The sequence below is a fragment of the Phasianus colchicus genome, chromosome 12 (assembly GCF_987193195.1).
Source record: "Phasianus colchicus chromosome 12, bPhaCol1.hap1.1, whole genome shotgun sequence".
In the NCBI taxonomy this organism is placed as follows: Eukaryota; Metazoa; Chordata; class Aves; order Galliformes; family Phasianidae; genus Phasianus; species Phasianus colchicus.
In genome coordinates, this window is record NC_143447.1 from 10410317 (window position 1) to 10424765 (window position 14449).

At 41.3% G+C, this 14449-nt stretch overlaps 1 protein-coding gene and 1 long non-coding RNA gene across 8 annotated transcripts in view; one reads left to right on the plus strand and one right to left on the minus strand.

Moving 5' to 3' along the window:
* Nucleotides 1-5489, minus strand: part of LOC116244706 (uncharacterized) — a 128224-nt gene extending 122735 nt beyond the window's left edge. For 3 of the 6 annotated variants that reach the window (XR_016470384.1, XR_016470386.1, XR_004170259.2), the window contains exons 1-3: nucleotides 4896-5489; nucleotides 4268-4303; nucleotides 3721-3798 (exon numbers count right to left, since the gene is read on the minus strand). This is a non-coding gene — a long non-coding RNA (uncharacterized LOC116244706). Of the gene's footprint in view, nucleotides 1-177; nucleotides 264-2941; nucleotides 3006-3720; nucleotides 3799-4267; nucleotides 4304-4421; nucleotides 4828-4895 lie in introns of those variants that run through there. The other 3 variants (XR_016470387.1, XR_016470385.1, XR_016470388.1) reach the window with 3 other exon arrangements.
* A 176-nt stretch (nucleotides 5490-5665) lies between these two features.
* SLC24A5 (solute carrier family 24 member 5) lies at nucleotides 5666-14303 on the plus strand. Of its 2 annotated transcripts, none has more exons than XM_090148906.1 (9): nucleotides 5666-5887; nucleotides 6701-6877; nucleotides 7846-7929; nucleotides 8021-8124; nucleotides 8448-8548; nucleotides 9314-9597; nucleotides 10306-10512; nucleotides 13359-13460; nucleotides 13981-14303. In XM_090148906.1, exons 2-9 carry the CDS (start codon nucleotides 6811-6813, stop codon nucleotides 14301-14303), a joined length of 1272 nt encoding a protein of 423 aa, XP_090005032.1. In that variant the 5' UTR covers nucleotides 5666-5887; nucleotides 6701-6810. The 2 variants fall into 2 exon arrangements, with proteins under 2 accessions (XP_090005032.1, XP_031472474.2); XM_031616614.2 differs by lacking the exon at nucleotides 5666-5887 and adding an exon at nucleotides 6077-6620.
* Nucleotides 14304-14449: the final 146 nt, after the last annotated feature.

Consider the following 14449-nt stretch of genomic DNA (forward strand, 5'->3'; position numbering starts at 1 on the left):
GTATACATAACTTGTATATTAGGCTGGATATAATTTACATGAACTCTACCCAAAGCATAAAGCAGCAGAACCAATTTGTCAAGTTCTTGAATTTAGGCCAGATTCTTTAAACTCTGTGTTCACAGAGCTATCTATCTAGACCATCTTTTTCGGCATACAGCCACTGTTATATTTTACCAGAAGTTTCTTCTCTTCAATTTGTTGTCCTCCCTCTTCATTGCAGAAGAGGCAGCAGGCTGCCACAAAGAGCCCTGCTCCAGCTCCTATGGGGTGGGAGAAAGAAAAAAGAAAAAGCATTCTCTACTCTCCAGTTCTCCACTCCTGGAATAAAGGGCATCCATTGAGCAGCTAAACTGCCTCCTCCTCACTGCCCTCACCCCTGGGGCTGCACAGTGCTGCTGGGAGGAAATGAGAATTTCAAGGAACATATTACAACACAAAAGTAACAAGAGGCGAGCATCACAGACACTGCCCCAAAAACTGAAGGTACTTTAAAATGCAAGGGCTCTCCTCTAAGCTGATGTATAACATAACCCATCACAGCCAAGCAGCATGTTTTGCGACACGTTCTTTTTTACCAATCTATTTCTGAAAAGGGGAAACATCCTCAAATCAACACCTCTTACATTGTAAATAACGCCAGTACACACTGATGTTATCTGGTGGAACAACTTGGTAGCCTGTAAAATGGTATTAAATATGTCACTTCTCTAGTCTGTCAATAACAATTATTTTTCTAACGCTTGTTCAGTTATAGGAATACATGAAAAGAAGCAATCACATTACAGAAAACATGATTTGATGTTGTTTGTATACACACACTCATGTACTGAGAGTTTGTTTCATCTCCTGAGATTATGGTTATTGCCTGCAAGTTCTGTATAAGAACAGTATAATCATAAGAATAATAATTTCCATTTTATTTATGTAGAACATAAATTTCTAAGTACTTACAACTCAAGGTCAGCTGAAAGTTGCCACAGAAGCAACACTGTTTCATTAGCAATGCAATGGAAATAAAAGACAAAAATCAACAACAAAACTTTAAGAAACCCTGGAGACTCACTAAAAGCACAGAGGCTGCAGTGCAGCCATCACACAGCTCCATCCCCAGAACGGGGCCAGAGCAGCACACCAAAACAATGTCAAGCCATGGGTGAAGCCAAGCCTCAAGGCAGCCAAAAGTGGAAAAGTCATAGCAAATAGACTTGAGAAGGGGAGGGGGGTGAAGCATATACCCCTAGAGTAAGTGCTAGCATGAGGTTTTGATGAAGTGCCTGTGTCAATGGGAAGAATAACAAGCACCACGCAAATACATATATAAAAATATATTATATAATATAAAAAACACAGAAGGTAAAGCAAAAGTCACCCTAAGAGGTACCAGAACTCCTTGGTACAGGAGAAGGCAAGTTATTATTACCCATAGTATTTCCTCAAAAATTTCAACTCCTTGTTTTAGTCCACCCTGCATGGTGGCTGTATTTGCAGAGCACCCACGGTTTCCCATCCTTTTTAGACTATGTGCAGCCTTCTGAGTTTCACAACCTTAAAACATTCTACAGAACGTATCATGAAACATATCAAAGAACTATACAAAAACATCTGATAAGGCTTATTACCAGCTAGCACCAGCCGTGCTCCACTGGTAGCTGTTTTGCTTCTGAAAAGGATAGCAGTACCAAGACTTATTCTAGTCTTTGAGATGAGGTTTTCTCTGCTGTGATCTGTCTAAGTAGTCAACCAGCATGAGATGTTCACTTTTGTGATACCAAAAGCACTGGCATTTTAATGCATCCTAATTGCCTTAAAAAGGACTTCAATTAAAAAAAAAAAGCAGTTAACACAGAGGTGCATTCCAAGTACCAGACAAGTCCTTTCTGACCTAAGTTGGGAAAAAGTAAGTCTGGAAAGCTGCATTTTCAGTTTGAGAGATTCCTTTAACACCCTGATCAAACCACTCAGTGAGCAAGACTCAAGACCATCAGAACTACAGTTCCACTAGAGAGAATGGATTAATTGACACAAATAAGTTTTGGGGTTCAAGGATAAGAGGCACAAATTTCTATAGTTGAACCCAGTGGGAAAACAGAAACCCTCAGGCACCAAAATGAACAGATCCAAACTTCTCCAGCTAACAGTACCACATGCTTCTTTCATTAGGTACTCATTTTGACAACAGGCAAGCAGAACGCCAACCAAGGAGTTCCTATCCTTTTTGACACTGTGGGTTGGCTATCTCAATCCATGCCTTTGTCAGGCTAGAACACAAGCAAGGCTCCAAAGCAAAGACAACTCACCCACCAGGGATGACTTTATTGCACTGCTTATGTTAAAAATATTCCACGGCTATTATCTCAAGAGAAGACAGCAGCTTCAGATGTCTCCCCACACACACCTGCCTCCCACTGGCTACTAGCTTGAATGCCTTCATGGTCTGCTGCCACTAACCTCACCACTCAACTCTTAGTGACTGAAATATGTCTGGAGGCAGCCAGAGAACACAAATGAAAGCCTAGAAGCTCCCCACATTTAGTTCAGACATATTAGCATTGAAGTCTAGTTATGAACCATCTAAACACATCCACTGTTCCCAACTTCACAGCCTGGAGCCAATAAAGGAACATTCATCACATGTGTAAGGCAGAGCATGAAGTGCTGGTTTGCACTGGCCACCACAAACCACTCCTTCAAAGCCCAGCAGGTTTTCTGGTTATCACCAGTAACTGCAGTTGAGTGATCTGAAGTATGCAAAATAGAAAATTTCACTCTTCACAACTTCAGTGGCCAAGGGTCAGAAATCAAACCCTTCCCTTTTTCTCTGTGTAATGCTATAATGGGATGACAATAGCAGAGTGGCAAAGTCTTTGGCTACAGCAAATGAGAACAAGCTCAAATACAGCAGTCACAAATACAAAAATGAAGGAAAAGAGCTGCTTACCTTTGGAAGGCCTCGGGTAGACAAGGATCTCTGGCAAGATTTGCCCTCGCTTCCACTGCCAACCCTTAAATGAGGTCTGGGTCACTCAGGTGCAATAGATTACATGCACCTGAGCTCTCCTGGTTTGGGCCTGCCTTCCTACCAGGTGCCCAATCACCAGTTCAGGCCATGACTTAGCATTTCTGCTACACTCTGGTCTAAAGCTATGAAATAACCCACCACTCCTTCCTCAAGTTAGGAGGAAATATAATTTCCAAGATAATCTCATTAATTTAATTGCCTCAGGAATGGAAACTGAGATTCACATTTTTAAACTTCCTCTGCACCTCCTTATTTGAGAGAAACAGAAAGCTAGCCAGGACTCTGGTGCAGCAAACGTACTTCAGGAAGCTGATACTTAAAGAAAAACAGCAACCATCATGAGAGCTGGCAACTCTCAAATCACCAGTTGTAGAGGAAAGAATATTAAACAGCTATCATCAATCTATCTGGATCCAGGAAGCGAGCCATGAAATGCTGACAAAGGGGAATATCTGGTCTGACAGTGAAGGTATATTTATCTTTTAAATGAAGAATAATGGAGTTACACTGAAGAGACATATTTTAACTCTGCAACAGTGAAGTATCAATCCCGTCACCTCATAGTGATATTTGAACACCCCCGAGGTAAGAAAATTTATTTTATCAGCTATTTTAGAGACCACCATTTTACACAGTTACTGTAGTCTCCAAAGGAACTACGTGAGCAGCAGAACCAGAACAGCAGTGGGGAAACCAACCTTCTGAAAAGCTCTAGCACAGTCCCATCGCAGCAGCAGCCCAGGTAGCCAGCTCTCTTCTCATCCTCTGCTTCTTTTCTGCCAAGTAGAGATAACTCCAGATTAGCAAAAGAATGTTAGGGGTTTTGTTGAGGATGAAGACATTTTCACTTGATTTGCTTCCCAACACGTTAGGCCTCACAACCAGGAATATAACTAGCATGTACTTACATAGAGCATCACTTAAGGAATGCATATCTGTGCCCTGGGTCACAGGCTGGGACAGAAGCCATAGCACTAGGGTACAGGTAACAGCAAGATGCACTCCTAGCAGCTCTGGGGATATCTAAGTGCACTTAGCCCCAGACTGGGCTAATTTTATACAGACTACTCTCCAAGGAACAAAAGAAAGAAAGAAAGCAGCAGCAAACAACTGAAAACCTTATCTGAACACCTTTCTGCCCGCTGAGTGAGCTGAGATAGCCTCACCTCATTATATATCTTTCAACTGAAGACCAGATTCCACCACTAAGGACTCAGGATTATGCTCTAATCCTGATACACTTACCTCCTTTTTTTCCTCCCAACGTCCACGTCCTGCCTGCTGACATTATGTAGAAAGTGGGGAGAAAAAAAGAAAAAGAAAATCAAAAAACACAAAGCAAATTCACTGCTTACAGAAAAACTCCTCCTTAGCACCACACATAGTACTAACGTCCTACCTCACTCTGAGCAAAATGAGCACCTGCTGCCTGGAGACAGAGCAGCTGCTCCCAATGCAAGTTTCCTCCCACCTGCCCCCATCAGCCTGTCCTTCAAACCCTGCACCCTAATTGCATACAGGTGGAGTCAGACCTCTAGGCAGCCCAGCCTCCTTTTGCTTAAAGTGGTAGTCAAGTAAAACAGTCCTGGGTTGAAAGGGGGCACTTGGACATATAATATTTGGTTACACCAAAATACGGATAATGGGAAAGAACTACAGCTGCTGCAGTTGCCCTGTAAGAGGTTCGTGCTTGGGCAGCCTAAAGGTGGCAGGTTGTTAATGCTGGCAACCTGAAAACCTCTGCCCTTCTCTCCACTTTGGAAGCTCTGAAAAACATATTTACATATTATTTTTTACTACTACAGGCTTTATCTTAACAGCAGCCAAAAATGAAGCAGCAGCACACATAAATCTGCACTACTAGTTGACTCACCTCTGCTTTGCAGAACGCTCCTACAGACTGAAAAAGCCCAGGCCAGGCAGTCAGCCATCTGAGGCCAAAGCACAGTCTGCCTGGCAGCACTTCTGTGCTGGGTCAAACATGAAGATATGCAGCACATGGTTCCTCCTGCTGTGAGGCTCTGGGGCTTTTGCTCTCCATGGGGGAACGCTTTGCAGAGAGAGTGTGAGCACAGCAACCCCCCACCCAACTTCGTGGCAAAAATAAGCAGGCTTCCATCACTAAAAATCAAAGGTTTGATTTGCTTCAGCTGTGCAGGAGAGGGGCTGCCTGCAGAAAGGAATTAGAGCTTGAATGTGTAGCAAAAATAGACTGTGGTGAAACCTCCAAATCCTGGAAGCACATGACTGAGCTTTCCTAATTCCACAGCCAGCGGTGCGCGGTGCTGGAGAGCCCAATCCCATCAGAACGGGACTCTCATGAGTAATTAAAGCCACGGAAAAAAAAGAGCACGCTCTCAAAAACTGCCTAACTTGAAACAGCAGATATCAGAAAACTGTGCTGGGCTTCTAAGAGCAGGTAAAGGATCAGCTTGGGAGAAGAGAGGCACATAATGGCAAGGATGGTGCTTACCTCCATAACGACGCTCTTTCTGTTGACCCACGTAGGGAAACAGGCAGCAGTAATTTAGACAGGAAAATGGGTACTGTTTCATTATGATGGGAAAGTGGGGTTTAGAAGAAAATCCTATCCATAAATCTTTCAAAATCACCATGACTGATTTCCTCCTGCAAAGCGGGAGCAGCAGCTGCCACAGCTCTGCTTCCCTCTGCTTTTCAGACAGCCTGGGGGACGCGTCCTCCAAAGGTACCCCTCACCTCCACAGCTTTGGGTGATTGCAGTCATTTCCATTGAGGTAAAAAGCATTTCAGGCCACAGAGGGGTCAGAGAAAGGCAAAAGCAACTGCTGCAAAACTTGTTGTTCCAGAACGTTCTCTCCAGGAACACGCGTTCATATTGTAACGGTGGGTGGCTTTAGGATTTTTTTTATTTGCTCCGTTTTACCACGGCAGAAGAAGAGCCATCTTATCACCTCACCTCATCTCCTGTGTGCTACGGAGACGGGTCGTGCATTGAGCAAGCAAAAGGTGCAAGGAACGAGCGCTGGGAAGCACTGGATGCAGCGGAGCACCGCGCTGTTCTCCTGCTTGCCCTGCTCACCAGTGAGAGCATCAGCCCGACGCCTGGTGAGCAACGAGCAGAACGTGGGCGCCTCCGAACGCCATCGTGCGTAACGGGATCACAGGCGTTTGTGGAGATGTCTGAGAGGGGCTCGATGGAAAACAAACTCCTTCTGCGGGAGTGGGGAACGGCCGCGCAAAGCCACCCTGCAAAAAGACTGCATTTTACCATTTAATCCTCAATTATACACATGACTTCGCTGCAGAAAGGTCACCACACAAAGAACGTTAGTCAACCGCGCTGGAGGGAGGCGCCGTGCGGCCGCGCTCAGCCTCAGGAGCGCGAACGGCCGAGCGCAGGGCGAGCGGGGGGTCGCGCAGCCCGGGGTCACGTGGCCCTCCCGGCCCTAACCCGGCTGCCTCCTCCCATCGCGCCCTCAGAGCCGCTCCGGGGCCGCCGAGATGCGGGCGAGGGCGGGCGGGCTGTGGAGGCGGCGGGCGGCGCTGCTGCTGCTGCTGGCGCTGTGGGGCTGGAAGCCGCGGGGAGCGCGAGCGCAGCGCACGGCAGAGGACACAGGTGGGGCGGGGGCCGCGAGCCGCGCTCCTGCAGTGCACAGCGCCCGGCCGCGGCGTAACGCCTCTGTCCTCGTCTTTCAGAGAACGGGACGGATTGCGTTCCCCCTTCGTCTGAGTTTCCCGAGGGATTTTTTACACCGCAGGAGAGAAAGGATGGAGGAATCGTTATTTATTTCCTAATCATACTTTACATGTTTTTGGCCGCGTCCATCGTGTGCGATGATTACTTCCTACCGTCTCTAGAGATCATCACGGAATGTAAGTGCGTCCATCCCCTTCCCCGTAGCGCTGCGGGCTCACAGCTGGGCACCCCGGGGCAGAGCTGCAGCCACCCCACAGCTGCTCACACACGCAGACCTTACCAGCGTACGATGCTGCACTGAAAAGCAAAGCCTGGGCACACCGGCTGCCGCCATCCAGTAGGTATGTCAAGGAAGGGACAGTTAGAGCAGCCCCGTGAAATCTCATCACCCTGCAGTAACTCCCCTGGCTTCAGCAGACCACTGAATGAAAAGGTGGTCCTGGCTGAGTTCAGATCTTTGCTGATTAAAACTGGTTCTCCAGGGAAACTCATCCCTGAACACTGGAAAACGCTCCCCAGACCAGAACACTTACAGGAAATGTAAGTTTAAACATTGCCGTAGGGCTTATACTTCTTTTAAACTGACATGCTAGACTGTTGTTCCGTATCAAGCTATACTTTCCTGGTCTCAGTGCAGACTTCAATCCAAAAGGTAATGTTTCATAAACAGTTTACGAGAACAAAAGTCTTACAGCATTCATGGAGGAGGTTCATCCCAGCACTGGTTTAAATCTGTTTTTGGTTTACTAAGACACAGGAGCATGGGTTTCCCTCAAAACAGACTTGAATCATCATTTAGTGTTACCACACTTGTCCAAGGAACGTCCCCACCATTTTTATCCTCACAAAACAGCATTAAGGCCGACATAAACACGCCTATTTTACCTTTTAAGATCATATTGTAATGACTCCTGTTACCAGTACTCCTCTTCTAGTATTTAAATGAGGTTGGGAACAAGTAAGCTCAATGAGGCTACATTTTCATGTTTTAGACATTTCAAATACTTGCATTAACTGTATGAAAGAGAGCAGAGTTTATCCCAGTACACTGTAGTAGCTTCTAACATTACATACTAATGTAAGACTACTGAAGTATTTCGTTTTTTAAAAATTTTTTAAAGCAATTCTTTTGCTCTGTCCTCAGGCCTTGGCCTCTCTCAAGATGTTGCTGGAGCAACTTTTATGGCAGCTGGAAGCTCTGCTCCAGAGCTTGTCACTGCTTTTCTAGGTAAGAGACACACACTTTGACTCCTCGTAACCCAGAACTCTTTACCTTGCATGTCAACGAGGAACATACCAGAGAGTCATTTTCCCTGTAGGAGTCTTCGTGACAAAAGGAGACATCGGCATCAGCACCATCCTTGGATCGGCCATCTATAATCTTCTGGGGATTTGTGCAGCATGCGGGCTGCTCTCTAGCGTGGTAAGAATCAACTTGGATAGTTCTGCACCTGAGAGCCAAATGGTTATCCTTTCTGCTTCGCCAACAAAAGTCAAGAGAGACTTACTATGACAACCGTCAAGTTTATTATTTCGTAGCAAAACCAGCATGTAATCAGATTTAAGATAAGTTGCTATGAAAGTTTTTAAAAACACTAAGTTGTTAAATATCATACTTGAGTCATTCCTAAGAATCTTAGATTTTTACATAATATAGAAACAACATACCGATGCAGCATTTACAGCACTTAGTGAAAGTATTACAGACACATTTTTAAAAAATGAAAATGAATCTGTGATCTGCAGGTTTCGAGGCTATCCTGTTGGCCGCTGTTTAGAGACTGCCTGGCATATACAATTAGTGCAGCGGCGGTCCTTGCGATGATATCTGACAGCAGAATTTACTGGTAAGAGCACAAGTAGTGTTTCATTACTGTTGACTGGAGATTAGTGAAACAGTGTTAAAAAACAAACAAACTTCAGCTGCCATTCACTAACAGAAATGTACATCCTGTTGGCTTTAAAAATGTAGAAAGTCACAATGCTTGTAAAGACTGTTACCTAACCATTCAAACCCTGCGTATTTATAAAGTCTGCTCTGCATAGGTTTCTTTGTACAAACTTCACAACTTCTATCTGACCTGTTTTGGCATAGCAGTCTTCATAGCTTACTTATTTTAGAGACTTTCCTTAATAGCATTACCACGAAGAAAAAAACATTCCTCTGTCAGAAGCAGACCATGACTTTCTGATGTCAAGTCTCTTTTCCATCACTACTGAAACTCCTCTTGTCTCAAAACAGTCAGGTCCGATGCTACCTCTCTGAAGTTTCTGACTCAAAATAACACACTCTGTCCCCCTCTTTCCCATCCCGTAAGACTCAGTTTTGCAAACATCAGTTGTTCAGTAAGTTCCCCTGGAAAACATGCAACTATACAATACACAGACAAGATTCTGCAGGGGAGGAGAATTAATTAAACTGCTGAAAGACATGAAGAAACTTACAAACTTCCATGACATTGCTCATACAAGTGCAAAAAGATGCTTTTGTTTTTTCCTTTCACTACTCATGCAATTTTTTTTGTCTTCTCATGTCAGTCACTTTAGTTATTTATTATATATTAATCTATATTACACATTATGTAATTATTATTATTTTTTTTTAATTCTAGGTATGAAAGTGCTTCCTTATTATTAATATATGGGTGTTATATTCTGGTACTATGTTTTGACATTAAAATCAACCGGTGCCTCATGAAAAAGCTCAGTCCCTGCTGTTCCTGTTTTACAAAAGCCACGGAACAGAGCGGTGAGCAGCAGCCATTAGCTGGATGGAGGGAAGAGAGAGGGCCTCTAATTCGTCAACAGTCAAGAACTGATAGTGGAATTTTTCAAGATGAGCTGGACTATTCTCAGTTTTCAACAAGCTTACATGGGCTTGATGAAATCTCTGAAGGTATAAGTATTCTTACAGTTGTCTCTAGCAATCTCTATGCCAGTTTACATAAGTTGTAACAAAGAGCAGGTTTTCAGATATTATTAAGTTTTTGCTCAAAAATATCATAGTACTTAAGTACATCGTTATTCTGTGCTGGAATATAACGTTAAGTAAAACTGTAGTTGTGATTTTTGTATGCAGCTAGTTGCTAGAGGAATGCTAGGACAGTTGCTTATTTGTGCACAGCAATAACTGATGGAAGTTCTGTTACTGGCACATTTGAAACTTCCCAGCAACTCAGTTTGTAAAATGCAGTATCAGCTGAAAGACACACTGCTACTGTTCTAATATATCCTGTTTTGTCATGGCAGTGGCCAGTTCATAGCCCAAAATATGCATTATAGCAGAAGGAATATGAAGCCACGGACCACGCTTCCTCTTCACTTAGACAAATCATCAGTTGGTGCTAAATCTTGTAAACATTTTGCAAAAACCTTATAGACAAGTTCATTTTTCATCCACCTTGGTTGTCTCCTAGTGACAAAGAACATCTGATCTCAGAGTTCAGTCCAGTGTGATGTAGGCACTAGTAAGACAACAGTTACAACGTCACAGTTATTTTCTTGTACCTTTTTCCAGTATTCTCACAAGTAGAAGCAAATAGCATGACTTAGTGCTAATGTTTCAAATTTAAGCTACAGTTTAAAACAGTTACTTCTTCAACAGATCGTCCAAGTGTCTTCACCATGCCTGAAGAAGATATGAAGAGAATTCTGTGGGTGTTATCCCTTCCTATTATTACGCTGCTCTATTTGACTACACCAGACTGTAGAAGACGGTTTTGGAGGAATTGGTTCATGGTAACATTTTTCATGTCAGCAGCATGGATTTCTGCAATCACTTACGTCCTTGTGTGGATGATAACAATAGCAGGTAGGTACCTCAAGTGCTGCACCAAAGCAACCAATTAACAGTGGCTGAAAAAGTTTTCTTTGTGTGAAGATTTTCCTTTTTCCCACTTAACAGTCAGTATGGCAACACATATTTTGCTTAAAACAAACAATCCCTTGTGTGTGACTGCTTCATTTGCCTCCTTCCATCTAATGAAAACCTCTGCAGAATTTAGCTATTTTTGACTGCTTACCATCATGTGAAAGAGAATTTGTTTACAAAGCTACAAAAAACAGCCTATATTTAAAAAGATAGTTTCATTAAATTGCTTGATGAAGTGAAACAATTAGGTATGCAGGAATAAGCTCATCAAGCCAAAGTCTGGCAAACATGGAATCCACCAAGACTGAAATTAAAGATTCAGATTTTTGGAAGAGATCCATTATTTCTACACTTAAACTGCCAAAAACGATGCCCAAACTTTTGTATTATTTTATTCCCACTATGTCATCTGTTTATTAGTGTCATATGTTTATTCCTTACACGAGTGTGTATCTCTTGAAAATCTGCTGAAAAAGCGCTGAATTTGAGTGAGAGGTAAGATGTGAATGAATGTAAAATCAGTTTTAAAATATCTTAAAATATTAACAGGTTTCCCCATTTCACTGTTTCTCCAGTCAGCTCCAGAAAAAAAAAAACAAAACAGGTTTTAATTTTAAGAACAAGCAGAAAACAGATCTCTAAATGAGAAATAGCACAAACTTTGCCATTTCTACATCATAACTCACTAATCCTACTTGAGTATTCTGCTAGTTCAGCATCCTTGTTTTCAAATTCAGCAAATAACTCCTCCTTAAGTGCAGACACAGACCTACACAATGGTAGACTTGTGAGAAGTTACTAACATTGCTGGATACAACACCCATCAGATTCACTCCTTGGTCAAACGATTTTCTATTTGAATCTAAAAATCAAAGATTTACCATCTGAATGCTAGAAGCCTCTGAGACAGGATCCAGATGAAAATTATTGCCCATCTACTAGACAAAACACTAATTCATATGAAAGCAGGTACAGTGGAGTTTCAAACAGCACATTAGTGTTAGTCCACTCTGAAGAGTCATTACAAGCAGCACTGGGGTCTTTGTCCCACTACTTCAAGGTCAAATATGTTCTATTTACACATTAAAACTCTAAAAATTACATGTATTTGTATATATATATTCAAGTCTAGGTTCTCTGATGAAATTTGACCCAAAAATATTCTATTGTTGCATAAAAATGGCCTATCAAACGTGCCAAAAGTTTCATCGCAGGGGGCTACGTTTTGATGGTCAAGAGCAAACCTAATTTAGTACTTTTTTTTTTTTTTTTTACTAGCAAGGAAATTTTCATAACTATAGCAAGATATTGCTACCAATACACAAAATGAACTGAAGGCTAGAAAAATAAGACCATTCTCTCTTTATGGTCAATTGCCAGAAAAAAAAACCCTATAGTTCAACTAGAAGATGAATCTATCTACTAGTTAAAAAAAAAAAAAATCAGCTTCACCTGAGTTTAGATTCTATCTTACAAACTTCAGAGGGCTAGAAACTACTATTGGATGCATAACACTGGTTCATTCATATTTCAGCTTTGTTTGCTTAACTTATAAAAGCTGATCATATTGGTCCCTCCATCCTACCAACCTCTTACATTAGAAGCAATGGAAAAATAAATACCACTACAGATTTTACAAGAGGATGACATCAGTCCCTTTGAACAGGAAAAATTTCAAACAAATTTATGGGGTTGATCTAAACTAAGCTGTTATATACTAGGCAATCACTGCTGACCTAAGTTACAGCACACTGCCTCTTATTTTAAGATAACTATGCTTAGAAGTGTCTGAATACTCTAAGAAAGAATTCAGATTTTAACAACAATAATAAAATAAACTTCTATGGTTCAGTAAAATGTAAGACAAGCTTTAATTACTTAGCAGTCTGAACAGAAATATCAAATACTTCAAGGTATCAATGCTCATGAATGGTACATAAAACTAAAGGCTGCTACAACAATTTTTAAGATCTGAATCCCTGTATCCTAAGAAACCTGTATTCTTTCAGCACATATAGGGCTAAAAATACAGGTAAGCAGGAAGTTTCTGTTTTGATAAACTTTTTTTTTTTAATTTAAATCAGTGTTGATCTAAAGAAGCACATCCTTCTACAACACTACTTGTACTTAAAAGTCATTTACTTCTTCCAAATCCCATAGATGGAAAAACTTCTAATTCCTTCTAACTGGAACGAAGCATTAGAGCCACATGGTTGAGACAATATTGTAATACTATCCTTAATGTCCTCATTTCCTAACAAAGTCATGCCTTGGTGTTTTTTTTTCCCTCTCCCCCCTTTGAAGAGTGTGTGTTTGTAAGAATTATTGCTCCATAACACTTTGGAGTGCTAATGATGAAATGTCTCAAACCAAATAAAACTGTAACATTTTCCAGAAATTGAGAAAAGGGAATAAATAGGTATTTAAATTTCAACTGCATCTCAAAGAACAATCCATAACTAATATCATTTTGAACACAGAAAACCTTCCATCCACTCAGGTTTTTGAAAAAGCTGTAAATAAGATATTTGCCATCCTATAGTTCCTTGATGGAGGAACAAGAGCAATATAACATTTCATTGTTGTTATTGTTATTCTTTTCAACTTAGTGGATAGTTCAGTCACTGCATGTTTGGTCAAGTTAAATTGGTGAACAGATTCAACAGATTTTAGAATTACTATTATTAATAATCCTTTTTCCAGCAAAGGACTCCTGAAAAAATTTCTTTGGATGAAACAACCTAAAAGTTTTACTCATATTTTCTACCATTGTTTATAAACTACAGGTGAAACACTGGGAATTCCAGAGTCAGTAATGGGTCTCACATTACTAGCAGCAGGAACAAGTGTACCAGATACAGTTGCAAGTGTGCTGGTGGCTCGAAAAGGTAAAGATTTTGGTGTTTGGGCTCATTCCAATTGATGTGCTTAAAAAGCACTTTGACAAAAAAATTCTAGTCAGCATTTCCAGAAATTCAAGGAGCAGCTTCAAAACTTTCTCAAGTTTCTAAGTTTACCTAAAAAAAAAAAAGCTGTGGTTCAGACATTTAAAAACCTCCCAGTATCTCAGGTAAGTGTTCCAGACTGGTATGATTTGCTGTTGATCACGTCACAGCTTTACTGCAAAGCACAACTTGTCTTGTTATTTTAAACACAGCTGGATTCTATACTATCCTGTTTAGCTTATCTTAAGAGCAGCTTTGCAGGTGCTGGTGACTTAGGGAGACATTTTTTTAAGCTTGTGGTACCAAAACCATGGTCTACAGAATCATATTTACTTTTTGTGCAAAGAAAAAGATTGAAAAGGGTGCTTCACAAAAAGTTGAGGGCTGACAGCCTATTCCTCCAAAACAGTTTGCCAATTTTGTATAACACAAGTCAGGTTTATTTGTACTTCTTGTTTTACAGGAAACGGAGACATGGCTATGTCTAACATTGTGGGATCCAACGTATTTGACATGCTATGCCTGGGAATACCCTGGTTTATAAAAACTGCCTTCATAAATACATCCGGACCCATAGAAGTGAACAGCAGTGGTTTGACATACACAGCCACTTCTCTCATCTGTTCAGTTGTTTTTATTTTTCTGGCAATTCACCTGAATGGCTGGAAAATAGATAAAAAATTGGGAGCAATTTGTCTTATACTCTACTTAGTATTTACTGTATTATCAATTTTATATGAACTTGGCATCATAGGGAACAATCCTACAAGGGTCTGTGGTAACTAGTTTTAATCAGTGATTATACTGACGAAAAATAAAAGCCAGAGAAAAAGATCAGTTTCTTCATTTAGTCAAATAAAAAAAAAAATCCAAGACTTCCATTGGACTCTAAATCTTATTTACAGAACTAAGTCATGGCATTAAAGTAATAT